The 25,960-nt window shown below is 41.3% G+C and overlaps 3 protein-coding genes across 3 annotated transcripts in view; all 3 read right to left on the bottom strand.

The window, feature by feature from the left end:
- Positions 1–585: 585 nt before the first annotated feature.
- LOC124224810 (uncharacterized) lies at positions 586–8,502 on the bottom strand. The gene is made up of 16 exons (XM_069138175.1): positions 8,233–8,502; positions 7,952–8,147; positions 7,754–7,860; positions 6,969–7,133; positions 5,728–5,930; positions 5,346–5,569; positions 4,975–5,267; positions 4,422–4,901; positions 3,969–4,338; positions 3,629–3,892; positions 3,314–3,561; positions 2,875–3,227; positions 2,461–2,773; positions 1,834–2,381; positions 744–1,682; positions 586–634 (listed from the first exon to the last, which is right to left on the bottom strand). The coding sequence occupies exons 1-16, from the start codon at positions 8,500–8,502 to the stop codon at positions 586–588; spliced, it is 5,022 nt and encodes a 1,673-aa protein (XP_068994276.1).
- A 723-nt stretch (positions 8,503–9,225) lies between these two features.
- Positions 9,226–16,114, bottom strand: LOC124221745 (probable tubulin polyglutamylase TTLL2). Its single transcript, XM_046632005.2, has 10 exons — positions 16,060–16,114; positions 13,084–13,221; positions 11,907–12,032; positions 11,718–11,821; positions 11,328–11,460; positions 10,966–11,242; positions 10,675–10,877; positions 10,301–10,564; positions 9,628–9,935; positions 9,226–9,539 (listed from the first exon to the last, which is right to left on the bottom strand). Exons 1-10 carry the CDS (start codon positions 16,102–16,104, stop codon positions 9,419–9,421), a joined length of 1,719 nt encoding a protein of 572 aa, XP_046487961.1. The 5' UTR covers positions 16,105–16,114; the 3' UTR covers positions 9,226–9,418.
- A 938-nt stretch (positions 16,115–17,052) lies between these two features.
- The window catches only part of LOC124224811 (PDZ and LIM domain protein Zasp), a 32,699-nt gene continuing 23,791 nt past the window's right edge, over positions 17,053–25,960 (bottom strand). Inside the window, exons 12-16 of the mRNA XM_069138176.1 lie at positions 20,582–24,428; positions 19,357–19,543; positions 19,121–19,241; positions 18,905–19,020; positions 17,053–18,718 (exon numbers count right to left, since the gene is read on the bottom strand). Of these exons, the coding sequence (XP_068994277.1) occupies positions 18,641–18,718; positions 18,905–19,020; positions 19,121–19,241; positions 19,357–19,543; positions 20,582–24,428 (4,349 nt within the window). The 3' untranslated portion in view covers positions 17,053–18,640. The remainder of the gene's footprint in view (positions 18,719–18,904; positions 19,021–19,120; positions 19,242–19,356; positions 19,544–20,581; positions 24,429–25,960) is intronic.

The raw sequence follows: 25,960 nt of genomic DNA on the forward strand, positions 1-25,960 counted from the left end.
ATGCTGCTGGAAAGTAGATAAGCATGTCCTTCCAATCCTCGTATCGTAGCGTGAGAACCTCGACAATCGTGGCGGCACGATACGTGTGAGTGTGGCTTATCTATATTTAATCAAAAGTGCAATTTCATCACTCGAAAGTGTAATATGAATATCTCGCTGTCATAATTCTTACATCCGGAATGAATCCTTGATGTAAACCAAAGTACTCCTTTGCCTGGAGAGTTGCGCAGACCGTATACATCCTCGGTCCTAAATTCGCTAAGACTTCTACGGTTCCGCGTTGGATGAAGTACATGGTTGAGTTGCAGTCTCCTTCTTGTACTATAAAATGTGTTGGAAAGAAAAGCCGTCTTCTCATCTTTCCACAAAGTTGTCGTAGTAGGTCTTCATGGCATCCTCTTAAGATGTTGTTCTGGAATCACGCATTGATGTTACATCGTGACGGATATTTTATACTCCAAGGTTGATTTCTGCGGTTTGCGATAATTGAAGCATACTTGTCACGATTATTCGATAACGCGTTCTTTAAACTTTTACCCACCTCAAAAAGATGTTTTCCATATGCAGCAACCATTATCTCCTCTCTTATTGATGCTGGTGCTTCGGCCAGTAGTGCTGGCTGACTGCATCCTCTCTCGAGGAGCCACAAATTTTTAGCATATCCTAAAGCTTTCTCGACAAGAGGATACGATATTTGACCGTCCTTTAAGTAATCTTTCATTATCGACATTGCGGTGTCATACTTAGTCAGCGTGTAAGAGTAATTTTGTACAACGTTCGAAACGTCTCCCATAAACATAGCGACGACGGGTACCATAGCCACAGACATAATCGAGCAGAAGATTATTTCTTTAACAGTTCCCGGCCGTATGTCACCAAATCCTGTGGTTGTTACCACGGCAACAATGAAATAGATTGAACAGATGTAGGGATATTGACAGTTTGACTTGACGATCCAGGATTCTGGAGAACACTGCGTTGGACAACCGATCAAGTACCAAACGCATGCCAGTATGTGCAACAGTAATGTGAAACTGCTTATCATACTGGCAAGCTTCGTTGCCAACATGTTCACGTTCAGTTTTTCATACTTCTTTGTGAAAAACAGATACAAATGTCTAGCGCGCAACAATCGTCTCATGCAAAGGAATTTATACCAGAATATTCGAGAACTGGTCGCGGAAAGGCAGAGTACTTCGACAGGGACTATGCTTAATGCATCCAAATAGAATTGCATCTCTTGCAGTGCCCGAGCGCGTATTAAAGTAATATTGTCAACAATGTCGCCACTGTCGTCGTGATATTCAGTATTGTAAGCTAGAAACAGCATGGCCAAAGTCAGTACATCTAGGGCAAGTCCGGCGAAAAAAAGCAGAGGAACAAAAGTTTGAGTGAACGAAAATTGATAAGAAGTCAGCAGGCTGGTCAGATATGCGATCGGCACTTTCAACAATGAGATTCTCTGATACGTGACTGGAAACCAAGCTTTTTTGTAGGAGTCTTTTTTCTTTTCTTTCGTATCTTCCTCGTCCGAAAACCTCGGAACATAGCCCATATTTTGCAAGACGCAAATGTTAAACTGCTTCTTTACTGAGGGATAACCTCTGGCCAAATCGTAGAAGTTAGTCGTTGATATTATCAGAGTGTCCACGTGTTTTGCAGCTACGATGGTCATCATGTACCTAAATTAGGATGAACAAGAACCTTGCAGTACACGTTTACGATCGTCATTCTTAATCCTTTCATAAATGAAACTCATGATGTAGATGGTTGTGAAAATTTATGCAGAATCCACGCTCATGACAAGTTTAGTGGGATGCGCTTGTACCTCACCTGGTTGCTGGACTGTTGTCAATATTTCCGAATATGCTGCCTCTTCGTAATTTACAAAATAAGGTGCCATCGGGACCAATGACGTCAACTTCTCCGCGATGAACTATGAACATGTGGGATACAATGTCATTTTTCTTAACGATTTCGCTACCCTTTAAAAAATTGAGCATTTCCAAACTGGTTGCAAGTTGTCGTGTGAAGCTTTTTTCAACGCCAGCGAAAGCGGGTACGACGGAAATAGTTTCTTCGTACAATTGAAGCATCACATCTTGTCTCAGCGCGTGATGAAATTTGTTAAAAATCGCATGAGTCTCTATGCCATGTGTTCGCCACCACATATTCTCGAAGTGCTTTATTGCCCTGTCTTGAATCACGTTTGGTATGCGTTCCATCTTCATAAATGTCACCAAGTGTCGCATGCGCTCTTGGTATAGCATCAAGTTTCGGTTTACATTCGCCTTGCCACTTGATACGACGACGATTATATACGTGAACATCAAATAACCGACGATTATGACCAACGCCGTGTACAACATTTCTTTGTCATCCTAAACCGAGTGAACTCAGTTTAAAATAATTCATCCGTTAATTTACTGCTGACAGGATATTTCATAAAAATTGTCTTACATGCGCAGTTATGTCGCCAAATCCGATACAGTAGGATGTGGATACCATCCAATATACCGCTGTTAGGTAGAGATTAATTGAGTTCTGCATTGAGAAATAGAAAGAATTTTCACTGTGACCGATCCAAGATTCCTTACTGTATTCCACGTAAATGGTACCATCCGGTCGTTCCCAATATGTACAAGTAAATGCGATTGACAAAGCGGCTAAGACGTTGATGAAAATGAAAGCTACCGGTAAGAATTTAAAAAAATTCAAGGTCAGCGATGATCGAGCCAAATTTGACTCGTACAGCAGCAACGGTGACGGCAGTCTGTTGGACAACAGAAATTACGTGACTCGTGCGTTTTATTTAGACTATATTTTCGATATTCCTAGAGCATCACTGAATGATCATTTTTCACCTTAACTTACCTATACAGTTGTACGATCTTGTTGAGAAGTGTTATTTCGTTCGTGGAAAAACTGATCTGCTTCGCTCCATCGGGATGTATTGTGGGCTGATGTGGTACCATGTAGAGTGGTAGAGCCCCCAACAAATCTATAGCGAAGCTGTGGGTTAGGTAGTGCTTGGCCGTTGACAGAGGATGGCTAATTAATAAACCTTCGTCGTTGTAGTAACACACGTGCAAACGAATGTATATATCGAGAAAGGCTAGTAAGTCCAGGGCGAGTGCTATCCAGACAATCCCTCTGAATTGCAGAGAGCTGTACGTTAAAGATGGGAAAATAAATCCGCTCAGTAAAGCAGACGTCATACGGCATTTCTGTAACGTTATTAATTTACGGACGAGGGTAAATAAGTTCGTGGTGAGATGTGTGGAAAAATTACGTCACAGACCAATCGTCCAACCTCCCAAAATTGAATGAAAGGACCGTTCGGTGTGATGGTCCTTGACATTAGCATGTACTGTATAAATTGCAAGACTCCTAAGTCTTTGAAGGGCCGCGTGTAATCGATATTCACGTCGTGCTTTCGTCGCTTTGTGAATTTAATCCAGCTTATGTCAAGGTGGTCTGTGAAATCTTGAGACTCAAGAGCCGATCGGCTGAAATTCAGCTTTCGTACCAGGTTGGAGTTTCTGACCACCTCGATTAATGCTGCGGAATAAAGCAGAATTATGACCAGCGTTGGGTAAACGAGTGATTCTGGATTTTATGTACTCACCAGAAAAACGTTCGTAGCTTTTTTTGTCACTTGAAAAGATTTTTTGCAAACTCATATGTGATATTCTAATCAGCTTTAGGTGCGTCACACTTCTGATATCTTGCATCGACGGTTTTCCCAATAACATTTCCATAACCCCGAAAAATTCTTTAGGACCCAATGTTTTTTTGTCTCGATTAGTCAGCACCGATATAGCTTCGCAGTAACCTTCTTGTATGATGTAAAATTCTCGATACATCTCGCCGGCGTACGACACTATCTCTCCTGCATTTCGTAGCAATTAATTTTTATTTCACCAGACAATAAATAACGCAAGCTGAAAGGTAGGAGAAGTTTTCACCTGGCGGTAGAACGTAGATCTCAACACAATTTGCAAGATCGGTTATCGTCTCGTCGTTCAGTTCTTGTAAGATTGGGACTGATCTCAGCATCTCACCGTGCATGGCGATGAGCAATCGTTTATTCATATTCGGCGACAAATCCGCGAATAAAGGTATATCATTCAATATCTTGTATCCTTGATCAGTTTGCCATTGGAGGTCCAAATAGCTGTATACTCGTCTTTGAATAACTTCCGGTATGTCATTTTCCTCCATAAACTTTTTCATCACAAAGACGATCTCCTTGTACGCAACTTTGTCGAGAGTAGAGAGCATCAGCGTTGCCGAACAATCGGATACCAAGGCATTGAATAAAAGAGCTCCGATTACCTGAATATTTTCAATGTTAAACGATATCGGAGGAGAATCTTGGAGTAGAATTTTAAAGCCTGAATTTACGACATTCAACGTACCAAGAAAAAGAACATGGTGATCATCTCTTCCAAAGTACTGGCGTTAATGTCTCCATAACCAGTTTGCGAAAGTACTTGCAAAGCATAGTAAAAGCTCAGTAGATAAACAGGGCTGTCTATCATGTTGGCCTCGGAATTTTGAGTTAGGATCTGGTCGTACCAGCTGCCCGTTACGCATTTTTCGTAGAAACATGATTGCGTATAAATAATTGCCCCGATCCAATACGACCCAAACACCAAGCACAACAGATATTTTGCCATTCTGATAATCTTTATATTGACATTCAAACTTTTCTCCAAGTCACTGATGGCTCGAAATACAACGTGCACTTTCAATACACGGTTCAATAGAAATATAGTCCCAACACGTCCGTTGCTGTAAAAGCTCATGTAAAACGCTACCTCTTTAGCCGGAAAAACCGCTAATATGTCGAGTAGAAATCGTAACTGCTTTATTTTCATCGCCGTTATTTTCTTCACCTTATTTTGCAATTAGATTTATATTTTCAAGTCGTTCCGACGAATATTTACTAAACAATGCCTAAATACACACCTCTACAAGTACGTCACGAGTCAAGTCTATAGCTGTTGAAATTTGCACGTAAATATCCAAAATGTATAAAATATCTATAATGACTCTGATAGTTAGCAGATCATCAGTCATGTAACGTTTGAAGCATGCGAAGTATGGATAGAGAATCGCCGCCACCAGAACAGCGAACACAATCACGCTTTGCCAGAGTGTTAGAAACAACGTGTTCGGTGTTAAAATCCAAGGCCATCCGGTTTTTAGGCAAATGTCGTATCGGGCGACGGCTGCTTCGGTCGCCATTACGTACATGTCAACTGTAACAGTACAATTCGAGTTCTTCCATAAGTTTCGCATCTCTCAGTTATTACATATTTCTATTGTTATCTACGCACCAGTAACCTGCGGATTGAACTCTGGGTTTAATGGATACGTATTTATCTGACATATGTTATGGTCAGTTTTTTGCTGCTTGCGAAGTCGATTTTTGAAGATTTTCAACGGCTTTCTTGGCGAGGAATAGCCGAGACTGATATCTTGCAAAGCATTTTCTACCGTATTTTCTTGCGCTCTGAATGTTACGATTCGTTTTTTCGCGTAATCCAAGCGATCTGACACTCTGTAAAGAGATAATTGATGATGCATAATTTTTGACAACACAAAGTTTGCGTCTATCTACTTATTTCACCTTCACTCGTGTGTAATGTTAAACTCAATAACCTCAGAGCTAAGATTCTTTGAAACTAATTAGTAGCACGTGCATTTGCGTATATAAACCTTCGATTCATTTCCACGTAAATATCGTGAAATACATTATTGTGCGCAAATAAGGCAGCTTTGTGGACAACTTGAAGTTCGCAGGACGTCGCGGTGACAACTTGACTTTTGCATTCAATATTTAGTAGCAAGGCTGCATCGCCGAGTATCGTACCAGCTGTTAAATTTAGTATAGAACTCTCGTTGTCATCCGATGATAAAATCTGTTCGTTAAGTATTCACAGAGTTTTAGTCAGAGCGTCTATGTGTTAGGGTGGTTCTTATTTTCGTCATGCCGGAATTTCTTCGCGCTCACCCGCCAAAAGTAATCAATGTATGTAAGAAAAAAAATTGGCATTTGGCAAATTGGAATTTAAAAAAAATAACACTGTTGATTGCTTAAAAAAATCAAATGATCGATTTTTGAAAAAAATTAAAGTAGTTCTTCGCTGATAATCTGATAATATTAGATTTACGACATTCATACAGTAATAATCAGTTTTTTCAAAAAAATTTCACATGCATACATTTTTTTTCTATCAAAATTCGAAGACTTGTAGGGGCGTGTTAAAGTTATCGGACAAATTTGGAGTTGCGACCAATTTTGTTTTCTATACATGTTGATTAGTTTTGGGGGATGGGCGTGAAAAAATTCCGACATGACCAAAATAAGAACTACCCTAGTATCTATGTACCGGATAAATAAACCTCGATAAGTTCTGCAGCTTTAATTTTTTTACCGATAAGGTTGCATAGATAATATCAAAATGTACAATTATGCTTCAAGCCGAAATTTTTTTACGTGCATTCTACAAAAATTCACTATGTTTCTTGTCACGTCTATGTTACGTGGATTTTCTTTTCTCGCTACTGTATCATTGCATTATCGTACGAAATACTCACACTGATATTTCCCCGAACTACATATATCATACGATCAATGGGGCTTCCTTTCGTGTATATAATATCACCGCAGTTGTAGTATTCGGTGCGTGTTCTCATTGAGAGATCTCGCAAGTATGCCGAGGGCAGGCCGCGTAGCATTACAGACTGGTGAAATAAATAGTGCAGTGCTGTTACACATGATTTCTCGACTGAAGTCGATCAATGACGCTCTTATATGGTCAGTATGTAATTAGCTCGTGTTGAATTTAGCACGACGTGTGATAATCAGTACGTGTCTCTTACGTCTCGCTAATCCTTGAGAAAATTATACAAAGTAATAAAATAGGAGTAAAAATGATCTTTCGGATAAAAATTACTCTTATGAATGCCAAATAGTAGCGATCCAAGTATATTTCCTTTTGCAGCGTTAACGGTAAATCCGCAAACATTTCAGACGCACTAATTGCTTTTTTGTACTTCCAGAAAGACTTGTGAAATTCGATTACGCCGTCCCGCATGTCCTTCGATACTTTAGCTTGCACCTGAAATAAAATAATTTGCTGACGCTTGGAAAACGAAACACTTTTCGTTTAAGAGTATTTTTTTTTCTTACGATATTACAGATTCCGGCATGCATTAGGCACTTATCGGTGTACGGTCTGTGTCGAAAAGACGAACGATCATTACAAATTACCAAAATTTCTGCGATAAGGTGCAGCTTGTTTCGGAATTCCGTATTCCTTTTAACCGCCTCTAATATCCCGCTCGTTAAACTGCCGATAAAGGCTGCGACAAGTATAACAAATCCCGTGACCATCATTAACAACGTATACATTTGCTCCATGCTATTGCGTGCCGTGATTCCACCAAATCCAGTGCTGCTCATAGCGCAAGTTGCAAAGTACAGAGAGACGAGGTACCATTCCCACGGTTCGTTGGTTGTCAATTTCTTGCTACTCGATATCGTTACGATCCAACGTTCGCCGCATACGGTGCATTGTGAAAAAAGATACCTGTGAAAATGTTGTTAGCTATTTTTTTCCAATTTCCGCTTGACGACGCTAATGTTAGGTACTGACCAGAAACAAGTGTAGGTGTGCAGAGTAACTAGAAATATTACAATGTATGTCGCGAACGTAATCGCGATAGCAACGTTTCCCACCATGTCGGTCAATTGTGAGAAGAAATTGATGGGTCTGTACATTCGCAGTACTGGTATCATGACGGAGACGAAGTCGATGTAAATCGGCTCATCCTCCGGCGAGTGATCTGGCGAAAGGAAAAGTAGTTTTATTTCTCAAGGGCTTCTAGGGATAGGTTCGAAGCCTTTCGATAGTTGGTGTAATTTTCTCTCTGATACCTAATAAAAAACGGATTGGCATTCCTATAACAACTCCCAATATGTCAAGAAATATTAAAAATATCGATCTCGCCTTGAGCTCTCTTGTGGTCCTAATATCTTCTAATCGCCAGTGTAATATCGACGAACAGATGTCGACGATGTACAATATGTCTAGAAGCAAATTGATGATAAATGATATCCTCTGTTCTGCTTCCTGGAATAAAATCGCAACGGGTTTGGATGTATACGAACGCGATAGGAAAGAGAGATTATCATGATATACCGTAAATGAGCTCTACCTCTTCCGCTTCAAAAAATACTTCGTACGTAGTCATCATATAGACCGTAATAGTAACCAAGACTAGAGACAACTCCCAGGTTTTTGCGAAGCTCAGGAAAACAAAACATTCCAAAGTTGAATCTATCGATACTCTAACAGGATAGTCGTCTTCTGTGTCAGTATCCTCGTTCATTTCAAGCGTGAGGGAGTCTCTTGTGTTCTGATTCAGCCTCAAATTATTCCCATAAAGTTCGGTTTCTTTGGGTACTTTATCCTCGAGTAAATGCATTTTTCAATAAGTATACTGTTACGTTATTTACGAAGGATACTCCACGTTTTTTTTTTATAACTATGAAAAAGGGGTTATGCCGATAGTTTCACAATCAAATATGTAAATAACCATAATACTCGATGATAAAGCGACTAAAAGGAATTGAAGAACTATTTTAAGATTGTCAGCCCCACCGTGATCTTGCAACGTAACACTGGATGATACCGTGTCTTTAAATGACGAATTTTAAACCGTCACCAAATATCACATTCATCGTATGAATTTAGTCGGAAATTATCACATGAATATTATGTATACCAAAACAAAGTAGGCATTACGCGATGCAAATAAGATGAATTATAAATTGAAATAATTGATATGTTCATAAGTTTCAACGATTAGAACGAGGTTCACAAGTAAATCTGATATTTGTCATTTGATACAATGATAAAAAGACCGATTTCCAAGGTTAGAAAGTATACATACGTAAATAGAAAAGATTATTGAATTTTCCTAACAAAGCAATCTAATACGACGAAAGAAATACTTTGCTAATTCTAGAAAATGCGGTTTTACTTGGAAACGCAAATTATTGTTTCGACTACTTTTTGTTGAATCCTATGAAATTTCTTTGAATTGCAAACTCCTTGCTTTCGCAATATTTGGCGAATCTCACAGATCCCTTCTCTGTGTGCATAATATGACAGATTCAAAAGAATAAAGTATTTTACCACAGGTATTTTTATTGCTGATATTTTTCCTCTACTATTACAATTCTGACGAATTAACATTATAACGAGTCCTAAGCTATCGCCTAGAACGCAAAAGAAAAGACTCGATGGACTTATGCTCTGCGTGATATAACATACGTGTAGAAAAGAGAGACAGAACTGAATGAATAGTACGTTATCATTTACAACGTTATGGCATTGGTTCATTTCTCCGGCAGCCATACTTCCGTATTCAGCCCCAGAGAGCCTTGTAGAAATTCGTTACAAGGGTCATCGCCCAAATGGCCGAGTTTCCCGTGAACATCTTTGGCGGCTTTCAGGTACCTGTATACAATAAATCGCGAATATAATTAGCCAACCTTCGCTCTCTTAATTGCGGTTCGCATAATATCCCCAAGTTCGCTTTACCTACTTGTAAATGCACATCACCGTAGTTTTTATTTCCTTTTCGGCGATGCGCGGCGTTTCGCTGAGCAAGGGGCTACCCGAGTGATGTATGAACTCCGTTGTTTCCGTCGGCTTCGAATGCGTCAGTGGATACGTACGGATCCATCCTCCTTCGCGGGTCACGGGGTTGCGCCAGTCCTTTCCATTGTCCCAGACGAAGGGCGGCGGTGTTGAATTGTTTCCTTTGAAACCACGCCGCATTACTCTATCGACTGACAACGGATTGTACCGGGACCAAACGTCACCGCACGCGTCCGGAATCCCCTGTCGAAACTGCATGTCACGCGTTTCCGCTCATGATACGAAGAAAGTTTTAAAGGGTGTTCAATCACCATCGTCAATGCTGGTCTATAGCAAAATAATCTAGCCTATGCGACAATCATCTCGCATGGTGAATTTTTTTTGAAGATCTACCTATCTCGATCCTTTTCTCGAGTAAAAACAGTTGTAAAAACGTAATTTCAACAATTTGAAATGTTGACTCAGCTGGGTAACTCTCGGAGAACAAAATTTTCATGATATCGGAACAAGAGACTCGGTTAAGGCTAAACGAATGGCACAAAGCTGAATTTTGGGCTTTTTTAAGAAACGAATTTATGTTCATTTGGATCAAACGATGAATCGGAGACATTACTTGCCATAGTTTGGGGTTCGGGGCAGACGTTTATCAGAGCGATCGATTCCCTTCCCATTTTGCATCGTCTTTTCGATTCCTTGCTCGGGTAGCAGCGCGAGGATCGCTCATCCTCGGCCTCCTCTTCACTTGTTGCCCAAATCGTAAAAAGAGATAATCCGGTATTGCAGACCGGGAGACCCAGCAGGTCGAACATGTCGTGAAGCAGCGGCTTCTTCACTTCAGAATCAACCTCGCAGTCATTCCCCAGGGCTGGACTGACGTTGACCTTGTTTCGAGAATGATAGACCCAGTGACTATTTGTCGTTCAAGTGCAGCGAGGTTGAAACGCGATTCACTGAGCGTTAATTTCCTTCAATTTATAAATTCGTCACCGACCTCTATGAGCCAAGGTTTCAAATTCTCGTCAATGAGAACGTCGAAACCAAAAAACTCGAAGCAGTTCGAGGACCGTGGAATTCCAGCCGCTTGACTAAGTATCGTAAGGCTGACGAGACAGGCGATTCGCTGCCATAAAAACCAGTCGGAATATCCAGACTGTTCCAGGTATCGCCTCAGTTGTCTCAGGGTCCACTTGCACCCTGAAATCGACACCGTTAATTCATTTCCTAATTCCATTTTTCCCCTCAATCAAATTTCTGGTCTGCGTATAATTAGCGTGACTCTCACCTGCTCCAACCCTCTCCTTCTTCTCCGAGTATCCTGGACCAAGTTTGTTCAGAGAGCAGTTCGTGAGGTGTCGGAAAGGGTTGTCCAAATTGTCCAGCGAAAATTTCTCTGTTGCAAAACGAACCAATCCTTCCTTGTAGAGGTAAATTGTCAGGGGTTTGTAGGAAGGCACGCAGACGTACAGTCGAAGATCGAACTTGTAGCCCCCAATTAGGAGTGGATTCTTAATGTACCTCTGAACCACAGCCATGTTGTCGTACGTCAGATCGCTCAGCTTCTTCACGTTACCGAAAACACGAGGCAGCCTGGTCATTACTCGGCACTCGAATTCTGAGCATAGTTTTCAATCAAGAATAACTTACTCGAAATAGAAATATTCCTCTGCCCTGACTTTGACCAACTGGCTTGCAGATCCATACCCTGTCGTCCTTTTCATATCTGCTACAATCTGCCGCTAGCTTCGTGTATTCTAATGGAAGATTGTATCCGAGGGGGCTGAAATTCCACGATAATGTGTTTGTAGCACGTGCCGATCTGATGGCTTTAAATACATTTCGTCCGCTCTTTTGTGTTTCCACATATTTTCACCACCTTTCAGCAGGCTTAGAATCGTGCTTTGACCAATCTGTCAGCTCGAAGTTGGTGAATATGTGAGGATGCCATATGGACGAAGTATACCTCATACGATTGTACAAGAAAGTATTGGAACGTTCTTGCCTACCGCGAATCGCCAACACGAAAGCGCTGTTTACCTAAAGTCATATATCGATCCGTAAATCTTCTTCATACACTTCAGATGTCTCACCAAATTGTCCTTCCGGCATATCGAGCTTCCCTTTGGTATGTGATTGGTGAACTAGAGGGACATGAATTACATAGGTAACAACGAACGTCGTACGGACACGTTTTATTACACGCTATTCGTAGAGCTCGCTAATTACCTGCCAAGGAAGCAACGTTTTGTAATGGTTTGACGGGAATCCTCCGGAACGCCACCAAAGATTCCAGCGATCCTTGAGCGTCATGTTATCCCCTGTGTACTCACGCCAACCACGCTCGGTGCACACCTACCGGAAGTTGTTAATATTCGCGTATAAGCTCGCCGTGCGTGATTGCAATCAATTCAATGCGCTATCCCCGCGGCATTACAGTATCAGGACAGAAACTGTCCTGGTATTTCGTAAACTGTTTCGCCATTGATTTTGGTTTACGGACAAGTCGTGCTTTTGCTCCATATCTTCTCGCGGTGTTACGAATCAGTTTAATTAAGGCCTGTTGTTTTTATTCGGATCTCTGTTTCGACTTTGTTACGCTTATTCCGACGCGAGAAGTGAAGAAAATATCTGATAGGCCGGATGATAAAGCATCGAACTTTCATTGGAAACATCATTGGTCGTGACGCCTTCACAACTTTTACAATTACCAACACGCTAGACGCGATAAAAATAGAAATTGTGACTGAAGCTGCTGTGCTATTTTAAATTCTGAACCGTTAATTTCGCGAGTGAATTAAATCACCGCGATACCGATGATAAATCGTTCGTCATAAAATCGTCGACTATGTTGAAATTTAAGTGACGCATCGTAAGAAATACAGGCTGTTTACTCTGTGTCTTATCGTCAGAGATATACATGTGTGTACATTTATAACTAATTTCAGAAAGAAAATAGAGATATAAATCATGGCAGCTAGGATCATATCGATATTCGTATATGCGACTGTGCGATTCACGATACCTTCCTCTCGTACCTTGAAAACTATATTATTTAGTTCAAGGTTGGCTAACTCTGTAACTGTGCTACGCTGTAATTGTGAATAAATTCGCTGCATAAAAAGTTCATCGTGAAATGTGATCTGATTGAGGTGTTCCACGTGTATCAATTAAGTCTCTGAAACTTTTTAAGAAACAAATTATGCAGTTGGTACCGTTTCGGGTGTTTCTTTTTTCTGTTTTTTTTTTGTTCTTTATTCACTGAACTCTGGCGGAAATTTAGGAAGTTTACGAAAATTAGCCCTCAATCTTTTTCCCAAGTACTTGATGATCGAGTTTATGTTGTCGTCGGCGTAAATCACGTGTCTTCAACTTATGCATTTCAGAATCACCAGGTATACGTTACTTGAACTAATAGATGAGGTCCCGCGCCGTTTTCATTCAGCCTGAACACGAATGGTCCTTCCAGGTAGTTTAGTGCCATCCCACAGTATAGGGCGGCAGCCACTTTCCAGTAAAATATCACAGATTGATATACAACAACCTATACCAGGATAATGTGATGCGTCAGATGTATGAAAAATCAATAAATACATACAAATTTTTTTCGTCTATTCTGCTCTAAAAAATAACCAACGAAATGCTGCAGTGCTGAATATTTTAACCAAATTCCGCCCTCCATTAAATATTAAAAAAAAATACTCAGGTCAAAACTCGGGCTTGCCACGAAGAGTTGCAAGCTCTTCGGAAAGGATACTGATTACCAATTCTTGAGAAATCATTTTATCGGAAAACTTGCATGAATTACAAGATCAATATACTTCTTATTATGATTCTTTTGGTTCTCCACGCAAGAGTTGTCACGCGAGCGATTTTTTTTTTTACGCTGGAGTTTGCAGTCGACGTGTCAACTCACCAATTGATCAGGCATTCCCGGATGTTGATGTCAAAAAAGGGTGTCAGAATTGTTGGTGAAAACTCTCACGCTAATAAAACAATCGCGAGGAGTGCTTTTGGGCGAACAAGTGTGGGGTGGGTGCGTGCAGGAAAAGTTGGCACCGTCTATGCGGATACCCGTGCTACCGAAAACTTTCAAGATAATAGACCAATCATGTCAAAAATAATTTTACTTAATTATCCCTGAAATACCAAGCGAGCTTTTGAGGCTCTTTTCGCCAAAAAGGTGGAAGTTCACGTTTATTTTTATATCCATGCTCTTGATTTCACTTACAATTAGAAATGCTCACAATTCATTGTATCATTTTAATTTGCATGAGATTCAGATTCAAAACCGGATGTTCAAAGAACGATTTTCAAATTTTTTTACCCAAATGAGGTGTTAGAACGGTGCTGAAATTAGTATAATATTGACGTAATGAAAAATAGGAATAATTCCGAATTTGCAAATTTTGTACAATTTTGAAGCAATTGAGTTTCTAAACTATGAATAGGTACGATTTGCTTTATTACAATCGATCGAATTCAAGACAAATCTAAAGTTATGAATAAACGATTTTTCATAAAAATGCATTGTTATTTTAACTTGCGAATGTTAATTTCAAGGGAATGAAAGGATTTTCCTTTTCGTTTTTCACCCTAGTACAGCGATCTAAATGTGAGTACGACTATAGGTAGTACCGTGTTTGATGAAAGGCACATACTATAGTCATTTGTGTTTACTCGAGATTGTTTACTTTCCGCATTACAGTACGGTAGAAAATCACGCCGCACGATATTATAATATTTTCGCACGAGTAGACACTTCAATTGAAATGCGTATGAAGGGGAGAGAGAGAGAAATGAGTTTATTACAAGTCTTAGGATGCTGTAATCCTCTAAGGATTATGCAACACGTACAGAAAGAAGTCAGAATTAATAGTAAATCATAAAACTACACCATACGTAAAGTACAACGATAGCACGAGTGGAGAAGGGCACAAATTGTGTATCCAATATTACATACTACGTACAGCTGCTACCTGGTACTAAGAAAGTCTAAAAGCCTCGACTCAGAACCAGCTAACTTACTTCTCGCACAGCAGAGGGAAAAGAGTTCCAAAGGGAACTAGTCTCAAGCAGTACAGCAAAAAAGATAGAGCGTGCGTGCGTGTGTCGCGTTTGCATATCTGTATAATGTATATATTACACAAAAATATATTCGCGGTGGCAGAAACGTGTGAAAAAAAAAACACAACATCGGTTTGAAGAATAACTTTGGTGTAAGATTCCCTAAAAGTACGAACTTTCTCACTTAGTATACATCGTCACGTGTTCATTGGTTAAAACTTGGCGAGTTTCGCGTCCCATCCGAGGGTGAATAGATGCCTTTGCGGAGAGCCAGTTTGCTGCTTCGGGTCACGATCCCCTCTTGTCACGTCATCGTCCGAGTCAGCTGCTTCCTAGACTGACGCACGAGCTGCCACCACGCTCGTCCCGACGCTCGTGACGTCGCGGCGTCGCCGAAGACGCTAAGCCGTAGGATTATCAGGGAGGGAGCGCTCCGGATGATCGCCCGCGTCGCCGCGAGTCAAACGTCGACTGAACGGGCTCGACGGTTTAGATTTAGGTTTAGGTTTAGGTTCAGATTTGGGTTTGGGTTGATGCCGAGCCCAGAACGGCGAACCGTCGCCCCTGAGCCTTGCACTTATGCTAAACGAGACGCGGTTGCGATATCTGTGTTGGGTAGAATCCGCGCTTATATCGGGTGACTCGTTTCGTCAGGACGACGAACAACCCTGCAGCGATACCCCGTCTCCTCGCTTCCACCCCTCGCCGCGGGTTGCGGGTAGCAGAGACTGAGCTTTTCGTGTAGGGTGACACGGGCCAAGGGAGGTATTTGTTTTTGCCTAATAGGTAGTTCTCCGTGATTTATCTCCTCGACAGTGCCTCCATCCTTCTCCAGCGGCTTTCGGTGCCCTGATACAATAGCCCGCCGCTGCAGAATATGCGAAACAGAGGAATGCCTGTCGAACGTCTGTTTGGTTGACAAGTCGGATGATGGGAATCGTTTCGCACCCTTAAACCACGTTCCACGAGGATCAATCGTCGTCGGAGCTAATTATACGATTTGCATTTCGGTATCGATTGTCGATCATCCCGTACGCGGATATGGGTATACACCTATCGTCGGCGCAGCGGGATAAAATACGATACTCACCCTCGATTCAGCGGTGAGCACGCAACGTGAAAACTCTTCCGCTTCCCTTTTTTCCGCCCTCCTTCTCCGTACGCCGTTTCGTTACCCTCTACACCCTATATTATCCTGCTTTAAGGCCACATACAGCGTTTATTTTATTCGCGTGTTTCTCTGGGACTGCACGTATGCGAAAGGGGGGCTTGATCTCCTGAGGGGCAGGCACGAAGGAAAAGAAAATTAGAATACCTCGTTCGTTACTTGTTCTCTTCGTCGAGATCTTCGTTTCCGCATTCCGAAAATAGACGGCTGGCTAAGAATATTACTGTCTCTTTTTATGGATTCGCCAAAGCTGATACTCCTCACTCGTGTAATATTTTCCTACCATGCTTAACGCACAATTGGCCAAGGAAACGGTCAGCGAGTTATAGATCATGTCCGTAATTTGGGCCTGGTGAGGTAAGATGAAGAAAAGGGTTAAATTCTGTATGGCGAGGTACCGAAGCAAGAGCTGCGTCGTGAACAGGTGGGGGTAAATTAGTTTTGGAAAGGATTTCAAGGAATGGAATGCGGTCGATATACGTAAGCGAGGGAGTAATTGGCATTGTAAGGCGGAAGAAATTGCTCCGTGCCCTTTCGCCCATACGTGTTCGGTGCAGGATCCGCATCGTACAATTAGCAGAAATAATTACAAGCTGTTCAACTGCGGCTAAGGTCACAAGACTTTTGTACATATTAAATACACAGCATTGAGGCTGTTGCGAAATAGCGGCGTGCGGATAATTCATTTATACTGTCTATAAAATGATAAATTTTTGTTATCGGAAAGAACCAGGGAATCCTGAAAAGTGTAACAAGGTTACAATGATACAAGCGCAATCGATAATTGTCTTCGGCAATAGTTATGGCATGTATATATAATCACGGAACGGCAGGGTATGAAATATTCACTACAGCTATATATTTATATAATTTATTGTTATAATTTATATACCTTATCGAATGCGGTTCATCATGTTCAGCAATTAATGCTGTCATCAAATAGCCTGCAACTATTGATAGCGATCGTGATTTACGTAGATTCGTTATACCTGGGTTTTTTATCGATATCGATATCCTTCGATTCGCTGTCATTTATTAAATTTTTCTTATTTTTTTTAAATTGTTAAGTACACGGAGGCCTTGGAATTTCTGTACAACCTGCATAACACCTGTGTATAATTGGCAAGGAACAAGTGAGAATTGAGTTAAATACGACTATTTATTTTATTGTAAGCAACACGTAAGGGGATACATAGGACCTTTCGGGGACTCATACTTAACGTAATTGATTTTGAAACTTTTAATATACAGCTGTTGGTGTCGATCGTCAATTAAATTGAAAACGCTCGAGCGATTTTAAATTTCCAACAATTTTTTTCATCAACTGACAACGTTGCTCTCTTTTAGATTTCAACTAACAATGCTTGTTCTTGCCTAAGAACAACATCAAGTTATTGAATTACACTTCTGCAGAAATCTTCATCAAACATAATTAAAATATTATATCAATTAAAAATTGCGACGTCCGATTGTTATATAATTTTATTTTCCAATTAAATATATAGCTTAAATTCTTAGATATTATGCGTACTGTTTAAATCTTAATTTATTATCCTCGTTATTGGTAAGAGATGTGCCAGTTATTTTCATGACTATTATGACACAAGCTTGAAAATGGCACTAAAACGGTAACCTGGCATAATATTAATATGGCAACTGTCTTGCTTTGAATGGATGCGCATATCCATTTACATAAACGATGTACTTATGCATATGATTACTGTTACCACTATATTAGATGATCGTACTCCTTATCGTAAAACTGATTCTCTCACGATCTCGACGGCGTTCGTTAGTTTCTGTGTATCAAACGTGCAGAGCAACGAAATGCAACGCCGTTGAGAGCTTTGACTGAATACCAAATTTTTATTTTTTACTTTTTGTATTTTTTTTTCTCTCTCTCTCTTCAAATAAAGCTATAACATATAATACGCGAAAACTCACTATATAATATATACCGTATTGATAAAAATATGTTAGACTTTCAATACGTACCTATAATATATTTATTTTTCTTATAATTTTTGACCAAAAATTGATATTGTATTTCGACTCCTTTAATAATTCATTGATTTTTATCAACTGTTTTCTATCCCACAGGTTCGGTTCGATATACAATATTTTTAATAAATTACTTACATCGTTTGGTAAGATGAAATTCTTATCATAACTCGATATTCTGGAACCTAAGGTCATGCCCGAATTGGATTACCGCTCATTTATTTAATTTTTCATCGGAATAATCCGCAATGTCTTCGTGACTGCAGGATTTTACGTAAAGAAATCGAAATGCGCAATTAAATATGCAATTTTGTATAATATTTCTAATTGGCAAGACGACCTTCGCATGTTTCAGCTAAGTTGATTTGCTTTCATGCTGATGCTTATGAATTGCTTGTGGTATTTAAACTTCACCCACTTTCGTCAAGTTTGTGAATTAAATTTATAAATGACATTCGCGCACGGAAATACTTTTCGGTTTTGTAATTAGAATTATTATCGCAAGCGACTCGTAAAATGTTGTAATATGACTCGAGAGGGTGAAATAAATCTTCTTTTCACTGTTTCTTACAGATAAATATAATAATTATCCTCGCACAGTATGGCATAATTAATTATTCGTACGCGGTTAATGACGGCTTCCGTAACGTGTTTCTGCTTAGGAAAATTATAGAATATAATTGTAATTGTTATTTTTTGGTTTCAGAGGTCGGATATTCCCTCCGCATTAGCGCGCATGATTTTTGCAGAACGGACGACCTCCTTTCGCGTAGAAGCTTTGACCTTCGAGATTCTTTTTACACATCTGAAAAAAGGTAATACATTGAATCTCACTTCATTATACCTGACACGTGAATCGTTCGTATCGTTGTATCGAATTTCATTGACTGCACATTGGCAAATACATTCGACCGATATTCAGGCCTGTATCGAATTACAGCGTTCAAGAAATGATCGATCTTACACTAATGTTTACAAATGAATTATTTACCGTGCAATTGAAGCACTGGCTGTGATAGTTGTTGCTCAAAGCTTCGACCCATCTATCGCCGGCTTCCACCGGAAAACCGCATGAGAAACATTTCGTCGTGAATAGTTCGTTCCAATCTAAAACCAATTCCATTGAAATTAGCATCGGAATACAAGTGGGCGATAGATGCCAAACGCGTATCGCTTTGCTACCACATTATATCAATCGAATACTGACCAGCCTCACAGTAGGGTAATCCGTCTTCCAAGAAGAACGGATTATTTCCGAAAAGCTTGCCGCAGTATGAACAGTTGAAGCACTCAGGGTGGAAATGTTTTCCAATGGCGTTGAGGCATTCCTGAAATAAATCATCAAACATTTATCCAAAAGTAAGAAATAAACTGACTGATTTGGGATTGTTTGAAACTGGACACAATACGTCGTAGTTGAAAATAGTGAACAGGCACACTCACCCCTTTGATTTTGTTGTTGCATTTGCTGCAAGGTGGGGCAATGAACTGTTCGAAACAGTACTCGCAGTATAATTGTCCCTTCTCTTCCACGAACCCGATATCCTGGAGCGGTCGACGGCATTGCGCGTTTACGCATACAAAATGGTCGGGGCACCAGATGTTACCGAGTGCCGTGATGAACGGACCCCTGTGTCAAAAAATTTCATGTGAAATAATACCGTTCGTGCAGAAGCGAATGAACGGCAGATAAAATTCTTCATGCTTTCTCCGTGCTCTTATGCGTATATTCCCCACAGCGTGCTTTATTAGCCACGTAAATTTTATTTACAAGAGGATACAAATTTAGAACTTGATTCTCGCCCCCCACCCCATCCCGCCCACATTTCTCTCCGCCAACCCACGCCGCGGTTTGTAATCGATGTGAAAAGGCTATAAAAAGCGGAGAAGTTATATTCTCCCCTGAGACTTATAAAAGGAAAGATAGAAGTCCATTGATAATAAAAGGCCCATAAGACAATTGAACATGCCAGGCACGCGGGGAAAAAGGTTAAGTTTTATTCGTATAAAGCACTGTTCAGTCGTGCGTTCTTTGGGCAAAATGTGACCCGTGAGCCACGGAAGCGAAAATCACTGTTTAGTCGCCTGGCAGATTCAATTCATCAAAGCAAGGTTTAATCTGCTTTCCACATTAACGGGTAGACTTGAGTTCTACGCACCTTGTAATCTCACTGTTACAACTGTGGCACACCGGTTTGAAAGCCTTGTCGTTGATCAGGTTGTTAGTAATCTCACGTTTAGCTGTTGACATCGTGCACTATAATGTTAGTCGAAATACAAAACTGTCACACATTTTATGTACAATAAAGATAACATGGCGAAATAGAAGGCGATGAAATTAAAAAAAAATATATGCAACACAAACGGCTAAGTTAGCCGATGTGAGGCAGTGAATATCCAGGTACTGAAACAAGAAAATCATGCGAAAAACTGTTGAGAAGTGAAACAAAAGTCCATTTTTCGGCTGTAAATGTAAAATAAAAAATGGAATTAGGTGAATATACATTTATAACAAGAAACAAACAGCAAAGACAATCAAACAAAGAAACAAATAAGGCGGTGTAAACATGCCAAGGCGAAAATATCCTGCAAACAGTAACACAGCGTAAGTAGCGATGTTAAAACAGCGAGTGCAGGTGCCTGGTAGTGGTCGAGTTCAGTTCTGTACCTGACGTAAGAGTTGCAGTACCCGCATAGAGGAACGCGCGATCCAGGACCACCTTGCTGCGTCAAGATACCGCGACCACGTTTAGGAGCTGTGTTACCAGCGACGGCACCGCTCTTCGAACCTGGACCTCCAATGCCGGTACCTAAATCCGGGTGGGATGACAAATTCGGTGGGTCTACTAAATTCTGGGTCTTACTAATCGGGGCTAAGAGGGGGCATTTTGGACTTTGGGTCTGACACAGGGTCTGAGACGAGCACTGGGCCTGAGGTTTATACACGTGGACCGATTGCTTGTTCGTTTTGTGGACTAGCTGCGTAAGCTGGCATCCAAGGTTAGTGCGAGGCGTGTGGATCGGTTGAAACCCCAAATCGTTTAACTTTGGTATCGGATTTTTAGCTAGAGGGCAAACGGGTTCGTTGTCGTCATCGTAGGGTAGAGGAATCTGAGGAAAGGCCAAGTCAGCTGTCGGCGAACGGGCAAAGGGACACTGATTCTTCAGTATTGGTTTTGGACATGGGGCTATGCAGACCGAACCGTCGTTGCACGGTGTTATGCAGACGTCTGACAGGGGGCTATTGCCTATATCCAAAGCTGACGAACCCAAACGTCTTCCACAGGTGCCCGACGGCTGACCGCAACTTTGCTGCTCCACTCCAACGCACGGGGAAGCGCAGAGGCCTCTTCGATCGGTTGTGGGGATGCTGCAGACACCGGACTGTGAGTAACTTCGACTCCCTTCGGCGGTCGGCCCAGTCTGCAGGTGACTCTTAGGCTTGGTACCGCAAAATGCGCTGCGCTGAGACTGTGACACTGTGCGTTGGCAGACCTGAGACTGAGACTGAGCTTCAGAGTAGATGCTTTTCTTGCATTGCGATTGTTCGTTCACTATAGTTTTCGGACAAGGAGGTAAAACGCGGACTCCTGTTCTTGGGAATCTTTCGGACTGGCTCTTGCCTATTGGACAGGGCAACGTACCCTGTGGTTGGTTCAGTTTTCCCATCACGCAGACGGATTTTTGATATGATTCATACTGCGGCTCGGGCTTCCTTGCAGATTCAACTACGATTGGTATACTGCAGGGCTTTTTTATATCGCATACCGGAGTCTTTTTAACGTTCTTCAACGTCTCCACCACCTCCTTTTCACTTGCAACGAACGATTCTTCATCGCCTGCGTAAGCGATTCGAAGAGATCCCTCAACATCCTTTATAACACGGCCACGTGGTGTGTTCTTTTCTTCGTGGTACGTATATGACTCTCCCTCTTCCTGCGGTTTTTTGTTGTGCCTGCCACCCGAAGGTGTTGTCGCCCTGGGTGGATCATCGGTCTTAACTTTTGGGGCTTGAGCCTTGACGTAGCATGCCGGTGGTTCGGGTGGTCCTTGAGCAGGAGATTTCGACCTTCCCGGTGCCGGTGTCGGAGATCTACTGGGAATGTAATTGTGAACTTCGACCGGAATCTTCTGCATGGCAACTAAATTCCGTTGGTACGGGGGAATCGTACCGGGTTTCTTCAGACCGGTCATCAGCGACCGATTGCTCGGTGTTTGCGATCGAGATCGCGGCTGGGACGAATCTCTAAAATGAAAGTCAGGTGGAGGCAACGGCAATGGCTGTGGCGTTACCGACTTTGGGACCCTCCTCTCTCGTCTCACCGTCTCTTCCATAGTATCATCAGCATACAAGATTTCCGCTGGTGCGCAGTATCCGTCCGGACCAGGATTTGCCTGGACCGTGGGAGTTTGCGAGCGGTGGCACACTTCTATCTCAGTTTGGTATTGGTCTGGCTCATCATAGAATCCCAACGGTGTGTACGATCGGTCCGGTGCGGTGGTTAGAGCCTGCTGGAACGGGGAAACGCAACGTTGTGGCTCACATTCGTTCGTCAAGACCTGAGTTTCTTCGCAGTAACATTTTTCTTCGGTGTAAGAATCCTCAACGCAGCTGTTGTCCTCCGTCAAAGGTGAAGTGGTCAATGGTGAATAGGCTCTATCCGGTGCCGTTGTCAAGGCGTTTACCATTTCCGATTTCCATTGCTTTGGTGTGGAATTTTTAATCGTTGTGGGCGGAAGTCGCTTTATTCCAGATCCCGTTTCCGTTACAAACTGCACATGTTTCTTGGCGCAAGATGTTTCCGCTGTTTGTACCTGCTGACATAAAAAATCCTGTTGGCTGAACTTTGCGCTGAGTCTGCGTTCTTGAAGAGTTGGTGGTGGTGGTCGTCGTTCGGGAATTTGCTGCTCACGCAGAGTTTGATGCACTTGCACTTGCTCTCGCAAACTCTGGCGCCTCTGTTCTTCCATCTCTTGCTGCCTAAAGTTTTCTTGAATCCTGATTTCCTCCGTCAACTCTTCATACCTATGTGCATCGTCTTCTTTGACGGTCTGGTGGCGTTCTATGAAACATCCTTCGTCCGTACTCTCTTGCTCGGTGATGCTCACACGTTTTCCCATGTTGGGTTGAACGGATGACGAAACTTGGTGAACAGCTGTCATTCGTTCTCCTTCAACAATTTCTTGTTCCTCCTGTTTAATCTTCTCCATTAGCTGCTGCGTCCCAACAGCTGACGATATGACCTCAGCACATTCCGCAATATCCCTCCTATCAGAAATGTTCTCGACCTCCTGGTCCAGGTGGATAGATCGTCGATTTTCTACTTCTGAACACTCTTCGTCTTCATCATCAACGACTTCCACCGTCTTCTCGTAGATCGTTGTCTTTTTAATGTGTATTGGGCCAACATCATCCTCAGTAGTTTCAGTCACGTAGTCATGCTGACCTTCGATGCCCGCAGGGCAAACAGCCACGTATTTTGGTACGACTTCCGATAAGGTGACGCTGTTTGGTCTTCGGAACGTGAAAGTTACTTCCGTCTCTACTACCGGAGATGCGGGTTCTGGTTCCGGTTCAGGTTCAGGTTCTGGCTCTGGTTCTGGTTCACAGATAGCTGTTTTGAAGAGGCTCACTTGCTGCGGAGCCTTAGGTGGACACACTGGCCGATACACCGGCTTGCAAACTGGCTGGCAGGGCTGATGACAGACGTGATGATGATGATGGGATATCTGTTTACGCTCGCAGGTTTGCTGACTTTGGCATGTATGATTCTCACATGATACCTGCTTTTCGCATATTTGTTCCTGTTCGCATACTGTGTCGCAAATTAGAGCCGGACACGACTGTTCGTAGATGTTTGTACCCGAAGTAACAGTCGCTGTCCAAGGCTGAGGAGTCGGCTGAGTTATTTTCGTAGGCGTCAGAGATCTTCGCAGACTCTCTCTCGATGCCGTTCTTGAAGTTGGTCTTGAGCAAACGACTTCTCTTGATCTAGAATCTCTCTGAGTCGTTACTCCGTGGAGTTGTACCCTTCTGTATACCGGGCCGGAGCAAGTCGCCTGTTCCATTCTTGCTCGTTCTTCGCTGTGCTCTCGATGAATTTTGATTTCCTGTTGCTGCTCCATCAGTTGGCGTTTTTCTTCAATGGCTCTTTGCTGCCTTTGATTTAGGATCGGGTTTGGGTTAATGTACAAAGGACTCGCTGTTGGGTATGTGATATCTTCAAGTGGTTTCGCCGGGGGCCATACAAGGCTCTTACTTTTTACGGAAGGTGGAGGTGGCGATGATGGAAGACTTTCGAAATGAGTTTCTGTTACTTCGTAGTAGTCGGATTCATCAAAGTAGGAGTCTGTACAGGATAGTAAAGGAGAACAGGAACAGGATTGACGTTTTGACATTTCAACCGTTTCATAGGGTTTCGTTTGAAAGTTTTTTATAGGTCCGGAAATTTCATTCCACACAAGACATGCGCGTTCAACAATACGGTAGTTAACATAGTTAGCGGTTTTGGAGCGTTAAATTTGGTTAAAAAGAGAAAACAAAGAAAAAATTTGTAAGTATAAAGCACGATCATAGATCCACAACCATGACCGCTCATTTCTTGATTATTCCTATTTTTATTTTACAATAATGAAACCATAGATTTTGTTCGTTTCACGTTTTTCGAAACAGGTATGTATTTGAGATTTGGAATTGAGCAATCATGGATATGTCTCTGGCTGCTAAACAGCAAAAAGCCCTTGAACAAGTCGTAATAATACTGAAATCATGTGATAAAAAATAATTCTTAAATATCTAATTAAAGTCTATGACCTATATTAAACTTCTCGGAGGCACTCCACTCTGCGCTAGTTGCAAAACTGCGGAGGAAAAATATAAAAAAATTTCTGGAATTGAAAAATATGAAATGATTGGTTGAAATGTGTGATAGCTAGTGCAAAAATGGAGGGTAGCAGGTATTGTGAAATAAACAAATCACGAGATAAACGAACACTGCAGGTTTTATGACCATGTGTGGATGGGTATACGTGTATCTTTGCGACTGCGTGTAAGCTACATGTTAATTTAATGCTGCAATAAAACGGCGTCGAGGGTCAAGTAGCATAAGCGAACACGACACGAGAACCCGAAATCAGGCTTTCTAAACAATCTGCAATGAGTAAGGGACCACGGAATTAAAATCAAATCGTTACTGTACACGTTAATAAGCTTTGTATATGATACAAAGACTATTGATGTCAATTAACAATAAATCGGAAATCTCGTATCATTCCTTTAATTTAATTTTTATTTGTTGAAAAAGAAATTCACATCTCATTGTCACAGCATGATGAATTATTGATCAGCAACGATGATTGATTTTAAACGATATAAGACGAATCGATATGTCAACATAGAATTCGTTCGTTTGAAGTTATGATATATACATGTATACAATATATATATATATATATATATATATATGTGTGTATAATATAAATAAATTTATAATTTTATTTATAAATAATATATATATATATATATATATATATATTTATATAGCATATGTGTATATGTTGAGAGCTGCTTCACTCATTCGAAAGAAAGAGAGAAGGGGCGAGGTTTTTGGTTGAAAGTTGGAGTAGCTGAAAAAAGATAAGAAAAGAAGAATTATGTAAAATATGCCGTAATGTCTGTTTACCTGTAACGCAATTTATATGCAGATAATCTTTGTGTGCTGTAAAAAAATTATCGTGAAAATTTATCACAGAAATACAACTAGTGCTGATTCATGCGTGCGTATATAGGAATACCCATGTATGCATGTATAGTCCATGTGTCTTTCCGATTGCAATGACTCTACCGTACGCCTATTTGTTTCAATTTCCGTTTGATGACTCAGGGTCAAACCAATCAAGGCAGCGTATCGCCAAGTAATAATGGAACATAATGGAACCAATGATCTATTTTCATTTAGAAGACGACCTGACACCAAGATCCATTGTATAGCGTTGTGAATCGTATATTGTGTTCAAGTATAGGACTCAACCGACGTAACGTAGCTTT

This window comes from Neodiprion pinetum, chromosome 1, assembly GCF_021155775.2.
Source record: "Neodiprion pinetum isolate iyNeoPine1 chromosome 1, iyNeoPine1.2, whole genome shotgun sequence".
Lineage (NCBI taxonomy): Eukaryota > Metazoa > Arthropoda > Insecta > Hymenoptera > Diprionidae > Neodiprion > Neodiprion pinetum.